The sequence below is a fragment of the Salmo trutta genome, chromosome 2, assembly GCF_901001165.1.
Source record: "Salmo trutta chromosome 2, fSalTru1.1, whole genome shotgun sequence".
In the NCBI taxonomy this organism is placed as follows: domain Eukaryota; kingdom Metazoa; phylum Chordata; class Actinopteri; order Salmoniformes; family Salmonidae; genus Salmo; species Salmo trutta.
Window position 1 is genome coordinate 46,046,216 of NC_042958.1, and position 19,855 is coordinate 46,066,070.

Genomic DNA, 19,855 nt, shown 5'->3' on the forward strand with positions numbered 1-19,855 from the left:
CTCTTCCCTCCTCTCTCTCCTCTTCCCTCTCCTCTCTCTCCTCTCCTCTCTCCTCTTCCCTCTCCTCTCACTCCCCTTTCTCCTCTCTCTCCTCTCCTCTCACTCCCCTTTCTCCTCTTCCCTCTCCTCTCTCTTCCCTCTCCTCTCTCCCCTCTCTCCTCTTCCCTCTCCTCTCTCTCCCCTTCTCTAGTGGCGAACTGCAGTTTTGCGAGGCCCTCCTGCAAGGTCAAAGCTAAACATTTTTAGGATTTTTTGTTGTTGTTGAAAACAACTAACTTGCAGTTCTACACGTTTTGCCATGAGGGTGAGAGAAAATGGTGCAGTTTTAAAGCAAATTTCCTGTAATTCTAAATGTTTTGACTTGGCTTATGGCATGTTCATAATTATGCTATCTGGAGAAGGCCCTCCAGAGCTCGTGGACCACCCTGCACTGCGTGTGCTGCAGTACTAGTGCCCCGCTGCCTCCTCTTCTCTGCTCTCCTCTCCTAACTCCTCCCATTTGGACCCCCCCCCCCTTGTGCGACACACTTGCGCAGGAGCCTGCGTCACCATGGTGATGAGCCACGTTAATATTTTACCCAACCAAGCCTCTCCACTGTCACCCGTCATCATCCTCCCAGCCGGAGGATTTATGTTGAGCAGTATCTCATGCCTCCTGCCTCTAGATGTGTGTGTGTGTGTGTGTGTGTGTGTGTGTGTGTGTGTGTGTGTGTGTGTGTGTGTGTGTGTGTGTGTGTGTGTGTACACCTTTAGGTAAGTCATTTTGCCTGGCTGGAGATGCATTTGTTGTGGTGGAGGGAAGGGAAGGTGTGGGGGTTTGGGGTCTGCATGTGTACAGACTTGCTGTCCTACTCCAGATGCTTCACAACGTCTTGGGGAGACACAGCTCAAAGACATGTCAGTGTTCAGTCCCAATAGGCCTTTGGGGCGAGACACAACTAAACAGTCAAGCCTTTAGTCATTTTGATTCATGATTTTACTGTGTCTAATATTGGCCCTTGATACATGGTGTCTGTACACTGTACAGTTCAGAGTTATTGTCAATTCATAACTGAATTGAGATTCGCTGACTTGAATTGAAAGAAAAAACTCACATTTTTTCCTGGAGTATATCCTGAATGTAATGTATGTGGCTTGTTTTGTCTAACACAAAATAATATATATTTAGATAAAAATATAAATTTGACACAAAACACTCACGTTGGCACAGTGCAAGGCTAGAGCACAGAAGACGGCGAACATCTTGAAGTTGTTCTCGTCTGTTTTGGTGAAGGCACTTCCACTCAGCTTGTTAACCATCTGTACGACCCCTATTACGGTCCCCCTGGAAACGATGGGCATGCATAGGATGTTCCGCGTGGTATAGCCCGTATAGAGGTCTACCTCTCTGTGAAGTGGGGGGGGGGGGTGGGGGAGGTTAAAATGTAACACGGAATTCATCTTGACATAATGCCATAATAGTGTTTAATCATTAGACTTATATTCCACTAAACTACATCAAGGCTCAGGCTGACGTTGTGTATTACAACGAGCTAGACGTGAAAAGCCTTGTTCCACTTCTGTTAGTGCCACCTCCTAAGAAAATATTGGGCATGACAATGACATTAGGACTTGGCAAGACGGCATAATTAGAGCTGGGATAATGGCTAGCACCAGACTACTCTGAGGGTTAAACCACGTTCACAAATAAAGTAGACAAGGGGAGGGTCTTAAATGGCACCCTATCTATATGGATCTGGTCAAAAGTAGTGTACTATATAGGGAATAGGGTGCCGTGGTAAAATGGGAGTTTTACCTATTAAAGCGTGGGTCTGCATAGGCGTCTGGGATGTTAAGGACCTCCCCGGTCCGTGCCACTTGGCCCGCTATACCTTTCTCTATAGAAAACCTGGGAGAGTACAAGACAGAAGAGCGCTGGAGGTTACAACCATACACATAGATTTGGGGAACGGACATTATACTTCCCTGTTCTAAAGATTCTAGTTTCCTCGTTCTAGAGATTCTAGTTTTCCCGTTCTAGAGATTCTAGTTTCCCTGTTCTAAAGATTCTAGTTTCCCTGTTCTATGGATTCTAGTTTTCCCGTTCTAGAGATTCTAGTTTCCCTGTTCTAGGGATTCTAGTTTCCTTGTTCTATGGATTCTAGTTTCCTTGTTCTAGGGATTCTAGTTTCCTGTTCTAGGGATTCTAGTTTCCCTGTTCTAGGGATTCTAGTTTCCTGTTCTAGGGATTCTAGTTTCTCTGTTCTATGGATTCTAGTTTCCCTGTTCTATGGATTCTAGTTTCCTGTTCTAGGGATTCTAGTTTCCCTGTTCTATGGATTCTAGTTTCCTGTTCTAGGGATTCTAGTTTTCCTGTTCTATGGATTCTAGTTTCCTGTTCTAGGGATTCTAGTTTCCTTGTTCTATGGATTCTAGTTTCCTGTTCTAGGGATTCTAGTTTCCCTGTTCTATGGATTCTAGTTTCCCTGTTCTATGGATTCTAGTTTCCTTGTTCTAGGATTTTAGTTTCCCTGTTCTAGGGATTCTAGTTTCCCTGTTCTAGGGATTCTAGTTTCCTTGTTCTATGATTTTAGTTTCCCTGTTCTATGGATTCTAGTTTCCCTGTTCTAGGATTTTAGTTTCCCTGTTCTAGGGATTGTAGTTTCCTTGTTCTAGGATTCTAGTTTCCTTGTTCTAGGATTCTAGTTTCCCTGTTCTAGGGATTGTAGTTTCCTTATTCTAGGATTTTAGTTTCCCTGTTCTAGGGATTCTAGTTTCCTTGTTCTAGGGATTCTAGTTTTCCCGTTCTAGAGATTCTAGTTTTCCCTGTTCTAGGGATTCTAGTTTCCTTGTTCTAGGGATTCTAGTTTTCCCGTTCTAGAGATTCTAGTTTTCCCGTTCTAGAGATTCTAGTTTTCCTGTTCTAGGGATTCTAGTTTTTCCCGTTCTAGAGATTCTAGTTTTCCCGTTCTAGGGATTCTAGTTTTCCCGTTCTAGAGATTCTAGTTTTCCCATTGTAGGGATTCTAGTTTTCCCGTTCTAGAGATTCTACTTCCTTGTTCTAATGGTTCTAGTTTCCCCGTTCTAGAGATTCTAGTTTTTCCCGTTCTAGGGATTCTACTTCCTTGTTCTAATGGTTCTAGTTTCCCTGTTCTAGGGATTCTAGTTTCCCTGCTCTGGGGATTCTAGTTTCCCTGTCAGAGAATCGTTCACATGATCACAAGTCAATTCAACATAAGCGTCAGAGAATCGTTCACATGATCACAAGTCAATTCAACACAACCTGTCAGAGAATCGTTCACATGATCACTAGTCAATTCAACATAACACGTCCGAGAATCATTCAGATGATCACAAGTCAATTCAACACAACCCGCCAGAGAATCGTTCAGATGATCACAAGTCAATTCATCATAACCTGTCAGAGAATTGTTCACTTGATCACAAGTCAATTCAACATAACCTGTCAGAGAATCGTTCAGATGATCACAAGTCAATTCAACATAACCTGTCAGAGAATTGTTCACTTGATCACAAGTCAATTCAACATAACCTGTCAGAGAATCGTTCACATGATCACAAGTCAATTCAACACAACCATAGAGATCAGTCATGCAACAATAGAGCAGTAAAAGTATCGATCATGACCCTTACCTAATCTCTTTGGTTTTCCTGAAGACAGGTTTGCCCTCGTTCTCCTCCCCGATGTCAAACAGGTCTGAGTACAGTTCTTTGTTATTGTGGTCCACCTGGAACAGTGCACATCTATCCGCATTCACCAGGTTTTTTGCATATATCTGAAACACAACACCACGATAAACATAGTACACAGAAAGACATACGGTACACAGAAAGACATACACAGACACAGAAAGACATACGGTACACAGAAAGACATACGGTACACAGAAAGACATTCAGACACAGAAAGACATACAGTACACAGAAAGACATACGGTACACAGAAAAAGATACGGTACACAGAAAAACATACGGTACACAGAAAGACATACACAGACACAGAAAAACATACGATACACAGAAAGACATACACAGACACAGAAAGACATACGGTACACAGAAAGACATACACAGACACAGAAAAACATACGATACACAGAAAGACATACACAGACACAGAAAGACATACGGTACACAGAAGACATACACAGACACAGAAAGACATACGGTACACAGAAAGACATACGGTACACAGAAAGACATATGGTACACAGAAAGACATACACAGACACAGAAAGACATATGGTACACAGAAAGACATACACAGACACAGAAAGACATACGGTACACAGAAAGACATACGGTACACAGAAAGACATACAGTACACAGAAAGACATACGGTACACAGAAAGACATACGGTACACAGAAAGACATACGGTACACAGAAAGACATATGGTACACAGAAAGACATACACAGACACAGAAAGACATATGGTACACAGAAAGACATACACAGACACAGAAAGACATACGGTACACAGAAATACATACGGTACACAGAAAGACCAACGGTACATACGGTACACAGAAAGACATACGGTACACAGAAAGACATACGGAACACAGGAAGACATACGGTACACAGAAAGACATACGTAACACAGAAAGACATACACAGACACAGAAAGACATACGGTACACAGAAAGACAATACGGTATACAGAAAGACATACACAGACACAGAAAGACATACACAGACACAGAAAGACATACGGTACACAGAAAGACATACGGTACACAGAAAGACCCAGACACAGGGGCGAATTATAACTTCTATTTCCATTAACATTAATGCATGACAAAATGAACATTTTATTTAGTCTTTAAAGTGGAAGTTAGGATTCACGTCGCAGTTAGTTTTAATCATAAACCAATACAGAATAACCTTTTATACTGTACACGTTAGTAAGACTATGCAAGTTAAAGTTACATAAGAGTCAGGCAAAACAAAACAAAACAGAACAGGAAATGGCTCAGTACTACCACACACTATATTAGCTGTGATGACACCAGTGGCTCGCGACAATACAATATACAAGAGGCTATGGTCCATTTCCTGCCTGACTACATTGCAGACGCACGCCGGATCTCACAACGCCTGGATAGGAGTTTAACATATCAGGTAGTGCTGAGCGATTTGTGCTTTTTGAATTCGGTTTCGTTTCGTTTAGATTATAAAAAAATAAATCACAGTTTTCGATTTTGGTTTTGATATTTTATTTACATTATATGCACTTTATTCTGTGGGTTGAATGCTGTAACAACACAGACTAAAACAATGAATAAAAGTCCCATGATGGTAGTGACTGTCCATTACTGCTGATCACTTATTAACCATCATTTATTCACATTACTTTAATAAAATATTCCAGTTGTTGTGTATATTCCATGTGTTTTATTTGATGTCTTTATTATTTCATTCCAAGTCATCATCTCATCTCTATAGAACTGCTGTCTGACAAAAATCACTATTTTATTTGTTCTTCAAAGTAAAAAGGTATTCTTTTATGACTGCTGAGTACCATCTATCAATCATGTAGATGATGTATTTCCAGGTAGGGATACCTCACAAATCTCTGTCCCTCCTGATCGCATGTCTCTTTTCTCTCTCTCTGTGTCTTCCCCACACTAACCTGACAACTAGGCGCGCAATGGATTATGGTCATTGTAGTCAATTACCATGTTTCTGATTTAAACGATGTAGAATATTGGCCAGTTGGAAACTACAACTCCCTACTACATTGCACAGTTTGGGCTTGATCTGATTAATCTCTAGAGAAACTGCAGTGCAATGTGCACTTTGAGCTCACAAAAAAAAGAAGAACGAAATGGAATTCAAATAATTGAACTGACTTTGGTCAATTAGTTGTTTAAAAACAGAAAATATTTAATAACTCAATCTGATGCCGACTGCACAGTCGAGGACGTGTCACACAACCATTGGTTGATGCAATGAAACGCCTGTGTATCTAGTTGGGCGGGAACCCGACCAATGTCACCACAACACAACACACCTCTCCTGACCTCACACACATTCTAGGCAACCATGATGGACTTGGGCCAGAAATTGTTGGAAGTTGAAGTCCCTTCTATGAAATAGCATGCAGCTCTACAAATAAAAACAGACACAAAATAAACGAAATAACTAAATAGACACACAAAATAGAAACATACCATTATATGTTCAAGTAGAGAATCTATTGCCACAATGTTGTCAAAGTACGTTCTGTTGGAGAAAGAGAGAGAATGATAAAGTACGTTCTGTTGGAGAAAGAGAGAGAATGATAAAGTACGTTCTGTTGGAGAAAGAGAGAGAATGATAAAGTACGTTCTGTTGGAGAAAGAGAGAGAATGATAATGTACGTTCTGTTGGAGAAAGAGAGAGAATGATAAAGTACGTTCTGTTGGAGAAAGAGAGAGAATGATAATGTACGTTCTGTTGGAGAAAGAGAGAGAATGATAATGTACGTTCTGTTGGAGAAAGAGAGAGAATGATAATGTACGTTCTGTTGGAGAAAGAGAGAGAATGATAATGGGTTAAAGAGCAGAGTTTCTTCATCCTGGTCCTGGGGAACTAAAGGGATGTATATTTTGGTATTTGCCCTGAGTATGAAACACACGATTCCATTAATCAACTCATTATCCAATCTTTGATTAGTGCGAACCAGGTGAGTAGTGCTAGGGAAAAACACTGGTGAAGATGACTGGATTGTATCCATTCACTTTATGATGTAATATTGTGTCTTTGAAACATCTGGTAGGAAGTCATTGAGACAGACTTACTTTGACACATCTAGCAGGAAGTCATTGAGTTCGGTCTGTTTGGCTAGGCCTCTGCACACCTGGCGATACAAAAACAACACGTCAGATATTCAGCTTTCAAACTAACGTCAACGATCTTACACTAACAGTTAATTAGCACTTTTGTTTATGCATCAATAGCAGGATGACAGAGAGCGAGACAGAGCGAGAGAGACAGGAAGAAGGGGGAGAGAAAGAAAGAAAGACAGTGGGCCTCTCATATTTCTGTCTGTGGACAGAGACTCCATTGTTTAATGTCAGTGCAGACAACTGTCTTGATATCTGATGTAACACAATGGTGTTCCTGTGGACAGACGTGAGATGCATTGGGACACTGCGATCCAGGATGCATTGGGACACCGCGATCCAGGATGCACTGGGACACTGTGATCCAGGATGCATTGGGACACCGCGATCCAAGATGCATTGGGACACTGCGATCCAGGATGCATTGGGACACCGCGATCCAGGATGCATTGGGACACTGTGATCCAGGATGCATTGGGACACTACGATCCAGGATGCATTGGGACACTACGATCCAGGATGCATTAGGACACTGTGATCCAGGATGCATTGGGACACTACGATCCAGGATGCATTGGGACACTACGATCCAGGGATGCATTGGGACACTGTGATCCAGGATGCATTGGGACACTGTGATCCAGGATGCATTGGGACACTGCGATCCAGGATGCATTGGGACACTGCGATCCAGGATGCATTGGGACACTACGATCCAGGGATGCATTAGGACACTGTGATCCAGGATGCATTGGGACACTGTGATCCAGGGATGCATTGGGACACTGTGATCCAGGATGCATTGGGACACTACGATCCAGGATGCATTGGGACACTGCGATCCAGGATGCATTGGGACACTACGATCCAGGATGCATTGGGACACTACGATCCAGGGATGCATTGGGACACTACGATCCAGGGATGCATTGGGACACTACGATCCAGGATGCATTGGGACACTGCGATCCAGGATGCATTGGGACACTACGATCCAGGATGCATTGGGACACTGCGATCCAGGATGCATTGGGACACTACGATCCAGGATGCATTGGGACACTGTGATCCAGGATGCATTGGGACACTGCGATCCAGGATGCATTGGGACACTGCGATCCAGGATGCATTGGGACACTGCGATCCAGGATGCATTGGGACACTGCGATCCAGGATGCATTGGGACACTGCGATCCAGGATGCATTGGGACACTGCGATCCAGGATGCATTGGGACACTGCGATCCAGGATGCATTGGGACACTACGATCCAGGATGCATTGGGACACTGTGATCCAGGATGCATTGGGACACTGCGTTCCAGGATGCATTGGGACACTGTGATCCAGGATGCATTGGGACACTGTGATCCAGGATGCATTGGGACACTGTGATCCAGGATGCATTGGGACACTGCGTGTGAGACGTTGTGCTATGTACTATAGCTCTCAGTAGCAACGGTTCATGTAGATACAAACAACAATGCTGAACAGGCCATAACGACGTCCCCTGGGAGGGCCAATGTGTTAAAGGCTCTAGGGTTGATTAGACTGAGGCTAACTGGTGGCCCAGTCACAGTAGAGTTCAGTTCACATAAACACCATCAGGGGACACAACCAGAACAAACACACGCATGAACGTGTACAATGAGTGTTTTTAGAGCCAATTACGTATTTAAATACCCCAAAATATATATATAAAAAATATTAAATACCCTAAAATATATTTTAAAAATATATGTTTTATTGCCATATACATGTACACCGGATAGATGCAGTGTAATGTGTTGTTTTACAGGGTCAGCCATAGTAGTATGATAGGTGTTGTTTTACAGGGTCAGACATAGTAGTATGATAGGTGTTGTTTTACAGGGTCAGCCATAGAAGTATGATAGGTGTTGTTTTACAGGGTCAGCCACAGTAGTATGATAGGTGTAGTTTTACAGGGTCAGCCATAGAAGTATGATAGGTGTTGTTTTACAGGGTCAGACATAGTAGTATGATAGGTGTTGTTTTACAGGGTCAGTCATAGTAGTATGATAGGTGTTGTTTTACAGGGTCAGACATAGTAGTATGATAGGTGCAGTGTAATGTGTTGTTTTACAGGGTCAGCCATAGTAGTACTTAGGGATAAGTGCCTTGCTCAAGGGCACATCAACAGATTTGTCACCTTTTCAGCTGGGGTATTCGAACCTGCAACCTTTCAGTTACTGGCCAAATACTCCAGGCTATTACTGTATGTTCACATCAGACACAACCCTGTCCCAATGACCAGACACAAACCTGTCCCAATGACCAGACACAAACCTGTCCCAATGACCAGACATAACCCTGTCCCAATGACCAGACACAACCCTGTCCCAATGACCAGACACCCCCCTGTCCCAATTCCCAGACACCACCCTGTCCCAATGACCACAGGCACAACCCTGTCCCAATGACCAGACACCACCCTGTCCCAATGACCACAGGCACAACCCTGTCCCAATGACCACAGGCACAACCCTGTCCCAATGACCAGGCACAACCCTGTCCCAATGACCACAGGCACAACCCTGTCCCAATGACCAGACACAAACCTGTCCCAATGACCAGACACCACCCTGTCCCAATGACCAGACACCACCCTGTCCCAATGACCAGACACCACCCTGTCCCAATGACCAGCACAACCATGTCCCAATGACCAGACACAACCCTGTCCCAATGACCAGACACTACCCTGTCCCAATGACCAGACACCACCCTGTCCCAATGACTACAGACACCACCCTGTCCCAATGACTACAGACACCACCCTGTCCCAATGACCAGACACCACCCTGTCCCAATGACCAGACACCACCCTGTCCCAATGACTACAGACACCACCCTGTCCCAATGTCCAGACACCACCCTGTCCCAATGACCAGACACCACCCTGTCCCAATGACCAGACACCACCCTGTCCCAATGACCAGACACAACCATGTCCCAATGACCAGACACAACCCTGTCCCAATGACCAGACACCACCCTGTCCCAATGACCAGACACCACCCTGTCCCAATGACTACAGACACCACCCTGTCTCAATGACCAGACAGCACCCTGTCCCAATGACCAGACACCACCCTGTCCCAATGACTACAGACACCACCCTGTCCCAATGTCCAGACACCACCCTGTCCCAATGACCAGACACCACCCTGTCCCAATGACCAGACACCACCCTGTCCCAATGACCAGACACCACCCTGTCCCAATGACCAGACACCACCCTGTTCCAATGACCACAGACACCACCCTGTCCCAATGACCACAGACACCACTCTGTCCCAATGACCAGACACCACCCTGTCCCAATGACCAGACACCACCCTGTCCCAATGACTACAGACACCACCCTGTCCCAATGTCCAGACACCACCCTGTCCCAATGACCAGACACCACCCTGTCCCAATGACCAGACACCACCCTGTCCCAATGACCAGACATATCCCTGTCCCAATGACCAGACACCACCCTGCTCCTTATCAAGCATGTATCAGAAGTGTGTTATCGAGCTTTTGTAACCGAATACACCTGACACATCACATACAGGAAACATTTCTTATGAATGAAAAAAAGTATATATATGTCAAATAATCCAATGCTCACCTGTACTTGGTGAATAGCTACAGATGCCCATGCTAAATTCGCCGTTGCAACCTTTAAGAACATTGTTATTATTTATATATTTATTTCACAGGAACAACGCACATAAATTAACATTTCTGTAAATGTGCCATATTTAGCCAGCTGGCTAGTTTTCATATGTATTTCCTGGGCAGATAAAAATGTTATTTTTTTGCATCACAAACATTTTACATTAAGAATAAATACAAATATACAACAACAAAAAATAACAGTCCCAAAATGGCCTTTAAAATAACAGAAGCTAAAAAATAATTATAATAAAAAATGTTTTTAGCCTATATGTATTTATATTTGACAGTAGGGATATTTATTAATAGACATATAAACTGAACTATCATAGGGATATGAGTAAGATCCACCATAAGGAGTATTCCTGGTATTCCAATTTCACATTCCCATGTGTGTCCTCATCATGTGTGTTTATCCAACCTAATGCCCTCCAATAATGACTGGTACATAATATCCCAGTAGGCAAAACGGGTTGAAAAGACGTCATTACAACAATTACGGTGACGTTCTTACAACGCTATTGCGAACATCTTTTCCCTCTGGGTAGTCATATAATTAACCCCTCAGTGCCTGTCACCTAAACGTGTCTATCTGTCCTCTGATGGGCTCATTAGGAGCTAATAGCAGAGTTGCAAAACCTTGGTCTGGTCGTCAAGGACTCACTGGCCGCTGCTCTCCTTACGAACTAATGGAGTTATAACAGGAAGTCATTGTCTAGTCCTTTCGAACTAATGGAGCTATAACAGGAAGTCATTGTCTAGTCCTTACGAACTAATGGAGCTATAACAGGAAGTCATTGTCTAGTCCTTATAAACTAATGGAGCTATAACAGGAAGTCATTGTCTAGTCCTTACGAACTAATGGAGCTACAACAGAAAGTCACTGTCTAGTCCTTATAAACTAATGGAGCTATAACAGGAAGTCATTGTCTAGTCCTTACGAACTAATGGAGCTATAACAGGAAGTCATCGTCTAGTCCTTACGAACTAATGGAGCTATAACAGGAAGTCATTGTCTAGCCCTTATGAACTAATGGAGCTATAACAGGAAGTCATTGTCTAGCCCTTATGAACTAATGGAGCTATAACAGGAAGTCATTGCCTAGCTCTTATAAACTAATGGAGCAATAACAGGAAGTCATTGCCTAGCTCTTATAAACTAATGGAGCTATAACAGGAAGTCATTGCCTAGCTCTTATAAACTAATGGAGCTATAACAGGAAGTCATTGCCTAGCTCTTAGCCTCTGCTGAGTCCCCAACAACTGGATGTTGTGGTTTTCAGGGGAAATGGAAAGAGAGCATGTGACAAAACCTCAGCTTTTGGACAATATCAAAGCAACACTCCATCTTAACTCCTCCACATTTACTGGATTGGTCGAACACTGCAGAAGAGAACCTCCCCCGACAGGATCTGGTTTCATGTGTTTATTTTACGTCTACTCCATAGGTTAGCTAGATGTAGACAGTCAAATCACCTCTAAGGCTGTTTGTGTCTGTGCGTGGGTGCGTGCTTGTGTGCGTGTGTACCTCCTGGTTGCTGATATTGAAAGGCTCGTGGCCCCTGTGCCGATGCAGCTCCAGGATAGCTATGAGGTCACCGATGGCCGTGAGGATGGGTAGGCACAGGACAGAGTAAACATGAATCCCTGAGTCTGAGTCCTGCCCTGTGCCTTCAGGGAAACGCTCATCCTGGAGAGAGAGCGAGAAGAGGAAGAGCGAGAGAGAGGCAAGGAAGAGAGAGAAAGGAGAGGAAAGGAAGAGAGAGAGGACAAGCGAGGGAGAGAGAGAGAGAGAGAGAGAGAGAGCGAGAGAGCGAGAGGACGAGACAGAGAGAAAGAAAGAGACGGAACGAGAGAGAGAGAAAGAGAGAGAGGTTAGATTAGAGGTCAGAGGTTAGGTGGCACGTGTTAAGGGTGGTGAGGATGAGAAGGCACAGGACAATGTGAACACGAATCCCTGTGTCTGAATCCCTGAGTCTGAATTCCTGTGTCTGTATCCCTGAGTCTGAATCCCTGTGTCGTGCAGCACAGAAGTCAGGGGTCCTGACGTCAAAGCATTTGAAATAAAACATATACAATCTGAACCAAATACTTTGGGAAGTTTGATTAATTATGCATTAGGGTTAGGGTTAGTGTTTTGGGTTAGGATAAGGGTTAGTATTTTGGGTTAGGGTAAGGGCTAGTGTTTTGGGTTAGGGTAAGGGTTAGTGTTTTGGGTTAGGGTAAGGGTAATGGTTAGTGTTTTGGTTTAGTGTTTTGGGTTAGTGTTTTGGTTTAGTGTTTTGGGTTAGGATAAGGTCTAGTGTTTTGGGTTAGGGTAAGGGTTAGCGTTTTGGGTTAGGGTAAGGGTTAGTGTTTTGGGTTAAGGTAAGGGTTAGTGTTTTGGTTTAGTGTTTTGGGTTAGAATAAGGGTTAGTGTTTTGGGTTAGGTAAGGGTTAGTGTTTTGGGTCAGAGTTAGTGTTTTGGGTTAGTGTTTTGGGTTAGTATAAGGGTTAGTGTTTTTAGGTTAGGTTAGGGGTTAGTGTTTTAGGTTAGGGGTTAGTATTTTGGGTTAGGGTAAGGGTTAGTGTTTTGGGGTTAGGATAAGGGCTAGTGTTTTTAGGTTAGGTTAGGGGTTAGTGTTTTAGGTTAGGGGTTAGTGTTTTGGCTTAGGGTAAGGGTTATTGTTTTGGGTTAGGTTAAGGGTTAATGTTTTGGGTTAGGATAAGGGTTACGGTTTTGGGCTAGGATAAGAGTTAGGGTTTTTGGGTTAGGGTTAGTGTTTTTAGTTTGGGTTAGGGTTTTGGGTTAGTGATTTGGGTTAGTGTTTTGGGTTAGTGATTTGGGTTAGTGTTTTGGGTTAGGATACAGATGAGTGTTTTCAGGTTTGGGTAATGGTTATTGTTTTGGGTTAGAGTTAGTTTTTTGGGTTAGGGTAAGAGTTAGTGTTTAGAGGTTAAGGGTTAGTGTTTTTAGGTTAGGGTTAGTGTTTTGGGTTAGGGTAAGGGTTAGTGTTTTGGGTTAGAGTTAGGGTTAGTGTTTTGGTTTAGTGTTTTGGGTTAGGATAAGGGTTAGTGTTTTGGGTTAGGATAAGGGTTAGTGTTTTGGGTTAAGGTAAGGGTTAGTGTTTTGGTTTAGTGTTTTGGGTTAGAATAAGGGTTAGTGTTTTGGGTTAGGGTAAGGGTTAGTGTTTTGGGTCAGGGTTAGTGTTTTGGGTTAGGATAAGGGTTAGTGTTTTGGGTTAGGATAAGGTTTAGTGTTTTCATGTTTGGGTAAGGGTTAGTGTTTTGGGTTAGTTAGTATTTTGGGTTAGGGTAAGAGTTAGTGTTTAGGGGTTAGGTTAAGGGTTAGTGTTTTTAGGTTTGGGTTAGTGTTTTGGGTTAGGGTAAGGGTTATTGTTTTGGGCTAGAGTTAGGGTTAGTGTTTTGGGTTAGTGTTTTGAGTTAGGGTAAGAGTTAGGGTTTTTGGGATATGGTTAGGGATTTTGGTTAGGGTTAGGGTAAGGGTTCGTTTTTTGGGGTTAGGGTAAGGGTTAGTGTTTTGGGTTAGGGTAAGGATTACGGTTTTGGGTTAGGGTAAGGATTATGGATTTTGGGTTAGGGTTAGTGTTTTTCGTTAGGGTTAGTGTAAGGGTTAGTTTTTTGGGTTAGGGTTAGTGTTTTTGTTAGGGTTAGGGATTTGGGTTAGTGTTTTGCGTTTGTGTTTTGGGGTTAGGATAAGGGTTAGTGTTTTTAGGTTAGGTTAGGGGTTAGTGTTTTGGGTTAGGCTTAGTGTTTAGGGTAAGGGTTAGTGTTATGGGTTAGAGTTAGGGTTAGTGTTTTGGGTTAAGTTTAAGGGTTAGTGTTTAGGGTAAGGGTTATTGTTTTGGGTTAGAGTTAGGGTTAGTGTTTTGGGTTAGGGTAAGGATTAGGATTGTTGTGTTAGGGTTAGTGTTTTTGGTTAGGGTTAGTGTTTTGGGTTAGGGTTAGTGTTTTGGGTTAGGGTAAGGGTTGTTGGGTTAGTGTAAGGATTAGGGTTGTTGGGTTAGGGTTAGTGTTTTTGGTTAGGGTTAGTGTTTTGGGTTAGGGTTCGTGTTTTGGGTTAGGGTTAGTGTTTTGGGTTAGGGTAAGGATTAGGGTTGTTGGGTTAGGGTTAGTGTTTTGGGTTAGGGTTAGTGTTTTGGGTTAGGGTAAGGATTAGGGTTGTTGGGTTAGGGTTAGTGTTTTGGGTTAGTGTTTTGGGTTAGGGTAAGGATTAGGGCTGTTGGGTTAGGGTTAGTGTTGTGGGTTAGGGTAAGGATTAGGGTTGTTGGGTTGTTGGGTTAGGGTAAGTGTTTTGGTTTAGAGTTAGTGTTTTGGGTGAGGGTTAGTGTTTTGGGTTAGGGTAAGGATTAGGGTTGTTGGGTTAGGGTTAGTGTTTTGGGTTAGGGTTAGTGTTTTGGGTTAGGGTAAGTATTAGGGTTGTTGGGTTAGGGTTACTGTTTTTGGTTAGGGTTAGTGTTTTGGGTTAGGGTTAGTGTTTTGGGTTAGGGAAAGGGTTAGGTGTATTTATAGTATGCTGAATCTCACCCCTGTGATGTCCTCTACTAGCAGTATTTTGCGTGTTGTGGCGACATGAGCGGCGATGGTGGTCCCAAACGTGATGGGACCAGCTGGGATGAGGGTGGGAGGACCGTCCTTAGCCCCCGCCGGTTTAAACAAACACAAGCTCTGAGGAAGGACCAGAGAGAGATGAACACGGATACACTCAATCAGGAAGGATCAGAGAGAGATGAACACGGATACACTCAATCAGGAAGGACCATAGAGGAACACGGATACAGTCAATCAGGAAGGACCAGAGAGAGATGAACATGGATACAGTCAATCAGGAAGGACCAGAGAGGAACACGGATACACTCAATCAGGAAGGACCAGAGAGGAACACGGATACACTCAATCAGTCACTTGCTATACCCTACATCACGTTAGTCATGTAGCAGACAATGTTACCCAGAGCCACGTACAGTAGTACATTCATGTTAAAATAGCTAGGTGAGACGACCACCTATCCCAGTTACGTACAGTAGTACATTCATGTTAAAATAGCTAGGTGAGACGACCACCTATCCCAGTTACGTACAGTAGTACATTCCTGTTAAAATAGCTAGGTGAGACGACCACCTATCCCAGTTACGTACAGTAGTACATTCCTGTTAAAATAGCTAGGTGAGACGACCACCTATCCCAGTTACGTACAGTAGTACATTCATGTTAAAATAGCTAGGTGAGACGACCACCTATCCCAGTTACGTACAGTAGTACATTAATGTTAAAATAGCTAGGTGAGACGTCCACCTATCCCAGTTACGTACAGTAGTACATTCATGTTAAAATAGCTAGGTGAGACGACCACCTATCCCAGTTACGTACAGTAGTACATTCATGTTAAAATAGCTAGGTGAGACGACCACCTACCCCAGTTACGTACAGTAGTACATTCCTGTTAAAATAGCTAGGTGAGACGACCACCTATCCCAGTTACGTACAGTAGTACATTCATGTTAAAATAGCTAGGTGAGACGTCCACCTATCCCAGTTACGTACAGTAGTACATTCATGTTAAAATAGCTAGGTGAGACGACCACCTATCCCAGTTACGTACAGTAGTACATTCATGTTAAAATAGCTAGGTGAGACGACCACCTATCCCAGTTACGTACAGTAGTACATTCATGTTAAAATAGCTAGGTGAGACGACCACCTATCCCAGTTACGTACAGTAGTACATTCATGTTAAAATAGCTAGGTGAGACGACCACCTATCCCAGTTACGTACAGTAGTACATTAATGTTAAAATAGCTAGGTGAGACGACCACCTATCCCAGTTACGTACAGTAGTACATTCATGTTAAAATAGCTAGGTGAGACGTCCACCTATCCCAGTTACGTACAGTAGTACATTCATGTTAAAAAAGCTAGGTGAGACGACCACCTATCCCAGTTACGTACAGTAGTACATTCATGTTAAAATAGCTAGGTGAGACGACCACCTATCCCAGTTACGTACAGTAGTACATTCATGTTAAAATAGCTAGGTGAGACATCCACCTATCCCAGTTACGTACAGTAGTACATTCATGTTAAAATAGCTAGGTGAGACGGCCACCTATCCCAGTTACGTACAGTAGTACATTCCTGTTAAAATAGCTAGGTGAGACGACCACCTATCCCAGTTACGTACAGTAGTACATTCCTGTTAAAATAGCTAGGTGAGACCACCACCTACCCCAGTTACGTACAGTAGTACATTCATGTTAAAATAGCTAGGTGAGACGACCACCTATCCCAGTTACGTACAGTAGTACATTCATGTTAAAATAGCTAGGTGAGATGACCACCTATCCCAGTTACGTACAGTAGTACATTCATGTTAAAATAGCTAGGTGAGACGACCACCTATCCCAGTTATGGTAAGTACACACTAATCACTCTGTAGACCAGATTCAGTTACACAAACTCTGAGACCCACTAAAAAGGTGCAATCTGCAATATTCACTGTTATTTTAATTAATGATTTACAGACATTTATTATTGAGGATATACACTGTTAATGCCTCATTAACTAAGGATTGTGGCTTTAACACTCATCACTCACTAGACTAGATCAGTGGAGCTCAGAGTAGTTGATCTGACTAGACAGTAAGTGGTTGACTTACATTGTTGCATTCTCCCAAGTGGTAAAGTGCAAATCCGTCTGCTTTGGTGGCTGTTCAAAGACAAGAGATGTGTGACAGTTACAATCTGTAGTTATACAGATGGTGTGGTGAACAGTACGTGCTGTGTGTTACGTGGCGGAGCGCAGGACGGAGCACAGGGCAGGGGGCAGGACGGAGCGCAGGGCAGGGGGCAGGGCGCAGGGGGCAGGACGGAGCGCAGGGCAGGGGGCAGGGCGGAGCGCAGGGGGCAGGACGGAGCGCGGGGCAGGGGGCAGGGTGGAGCGCAGGGCAGGGGGCAGGACGGAGCGCAGGGCAGGGGGCAGGGAGGGGGGCAGGGTGGAGCGCAGGGCAGGGGGCAGGATGGAGCACAGGGCAGGGGGCAGGGTGGAGCGCAGGGCAGGGCAGGGTGGAGCGCAGGGCAGGGGGCAGGGAGGGGGGCACGGCAGGGGGCAGGGGGCAGGACGGAGCGCAGGGCAGGGGGCAGGACGGAGCACAGGGCAGGGTGGAGCGCAGGGAGGGGGGCAGGGTGGAGCGCAGGGCAAGGGGTAGGACGGGCAGCAGGGTGGAGCGCTGGGCGGGGGGCAGGGTGGAGCGCAGGGAGGGGGGCAGGGTGGAGCGCAGGGAGGGCGGCAGGGTGGAGCGCTGGGCGGGGGGCAGGGTGGAGCGCACGGATGAGAGGGCAGGGTGGAGCACAGGGCGGGGGGCAGGTTGAGCGCTAGGCAAGGGGCAGGATAGGCGGCAGGGTGGAGCGCTGGGCAGGGTGGAGCGCTGGGAGGGGGCAGGGTGGAGCGCAGGGAGGGGGGCAGGGTGGAGCGCAGGGAGGGTGGCAGGGTGGAGCGCAGGGCAGGGGGCAGGATGGAGCGCAGGGCAGGGGGCAGGGTGGAGTGCAGGGCAGGGGGCAGGACGGAGCACAGGGTGGAGCGCAGGGATGAGAGGGCAGGGTGGAGCGCAGGGCGGGGGGCAGGGTGGAGCACAGGGCGGGGCAGGGGGAAGGGTGGAGCGCAGGGAGGGGGGCAGTTTGAGCGCTGGGCGAGGGGCAGGATGGGCGGCAGGGTGGAGCGTTGGGCAGGGTGGAGCGCTGGGCGGGGGGCAGGGTGGAGCGCAGAGCAAGCGGTAGGACGGACGACAGGGTGGAGCGCTGGGCGGGGGGCAGGGTGGAGCGCAGGGAGGGGGGCAGGGTGGAGCGCAGGGAGGGGGGCAGGGTGGAGCGCAGGGCAAGTGGTAGGACGGGCGGCAGGGTGGAGCGCAGGGAGGGGGGCAGGGTGGAGCGCAGGGCAAGGGGTAGGACGGGCGGCAGGGTGGAGCGCTGGGCGGGGGGCAGGGTGGAGCGCAGGGAGGGGGGCAGGGTGGAGCGCAGGGAGGGCGGCAGGGTGGAGCGCTGGGCGGGGGGCAGGGTGGAGCGCACGGATGAGAGGGCAGGGTGGAGCACAGGGTGGGGGGCAGGTTGAGCGCTAGGCAAGGGGCAGGATGGGCGGCAGGGTGGAGCGCTGGGCAGGGTGGAGCGCTGGGAGGGGGGCAGGGTGGAGCGCAGGGAGGGGGGCAGGGTGAAGCGCTGAGAGGGTGGCAGGGTGGAGCGCTGGGAGGGGGGCAGGGTGGAGCGCTAGGAGGGGGGCCAGGGTGGAGCGCAGGGAGGGGGGGCAGGGTGGAGAGCAGGGAGGGGGGCAGGTTGAGCGCTAGGCAAGGGGCAGAATGGGCGGCAGGGTGGAGCGCTGGGCAGGGTGGAGCGCTGGGAGGGTGGCAGGGTGGAGCGCAGGGAGGGGGGCAGGGTGGAGCGCAGGGAGGAGCGCTGGGAGGGGGCAGGGTGGAGCGCTGGGAGGGGGCAGGGAGGAGCGCAGGGAGGGGGGCAGAGTGGAGCGCTGGGAGGGGGGCAGGAAGGAGCGCAGGAAGGGGGGCAGGGTGGAGCGCTGGGAAGGGGCATGGAGGAGCGCTGGGAGGGGGCATGGAGGAGCGCTGGGAGGGGGGCATGGAGGAGCGCTGGGAGGGGGGCATGGAGGAGCGCTGGGAGGGGGGCAGGATGGGGGGCAGGGTGGAGCGCAGGGAAAGCAGTGCACAGCCTGTCACATCCGATCCTCCCTTGCCACATCAGGGCACTGCGGCAATATAGAGCTTTGGGATATGTCTTCTACACCACACACACACGCACACGCACACGCACACACACACACAGAGCTCTGCCACAGACAGAGACACTGCACCATGTTACACCACTGGTCCCAGTATAGTTAGTGTCAGTTTAGCCTGATCCCAGATCTGTTAAATATTTGTATCATATAGCCTGGTCTCAGATCTGTTTAATATCTGCATCATATAGCCTGGTCCCAGATCTGTATCTTATAGCCTGGTCTCAGATCTGTTTAATATATGTATCATATAGCCTGGTCCCAGATCTGTATCATATAGCCTGGTCTCAGATCTGTTTAATATCTGTATCATATAGCCTGGTCCCAGATCTGTATCATATAGCCTGGTCTCAGATCTGTTTAATATCTGCATCATATAGCCTGGTCCCAGATCTGTATCATATAGCCTGGTCTCAGATCCGTTTAATATCTGTATCATATAGCCTGGTCTCAGATCTGTTTAATATCTGTATCATGTAGCCTGGTCTCAGATCTGTTTAATATCTGTATCATATAGCCTGGTCCCAGATCTGCTTAATATCTGTATCATATAGCCTGGTCT

At 46.3% G+C, this 19,855-nt stretch overlaps 1 protein-coding gene across 1 annotated transcript in view; it reads right to left on the bottom strand.

Moving 5' to 3' along the window:
- pde10a (phosphodiesterase 10A) overlaps positions 1 to 19,855 on the bottom strand; it is a 227,068-nt gene that overhangs the window by 12,282 nt on the left and 194,931 nt on the right. The window contains exons 5-13 of the mRNA XM_029714762.1: positions 17,174 to 17,223; positions 15,044 to 15,184; positions 12,045 to 12,206; positions 10,470 to 10,520; positions 6,787 to 6,845; positions 6,178 to 6,229; positions 3,634 to 3,776; positions 1,796 to 1,888; positions 1,201 to 1,387 (exon numbers count right to left, since the gene is read on the bottom strand). Coding sequence (XP_029570622.1) covers positions 1,201 to 1,387; positions 1,796 to 1,888; positions 3,634 to 3,776; positions 6,178 to 6,229; positions 6,787 to 6,845; positions 10,470 to 10,520; positions 12,045 to 12,206; positions 15,044 to 15,184; positions 17,174 to 17,223 — 938 coding nt within the window. The remainder of the gene's footprint in view (positions 1 to 1,200; positions 1,388 to 1,795; positions 1,889 to 3,633; positions 3,777 to 6,177; positions 6,230 to 6,786; positions 6,846 to 10,469; positions 10,521 to 12,044; positions 12,207 to 15,043; positions 15,185 to 17,173; positions 17,224 to 19,855) is intronic.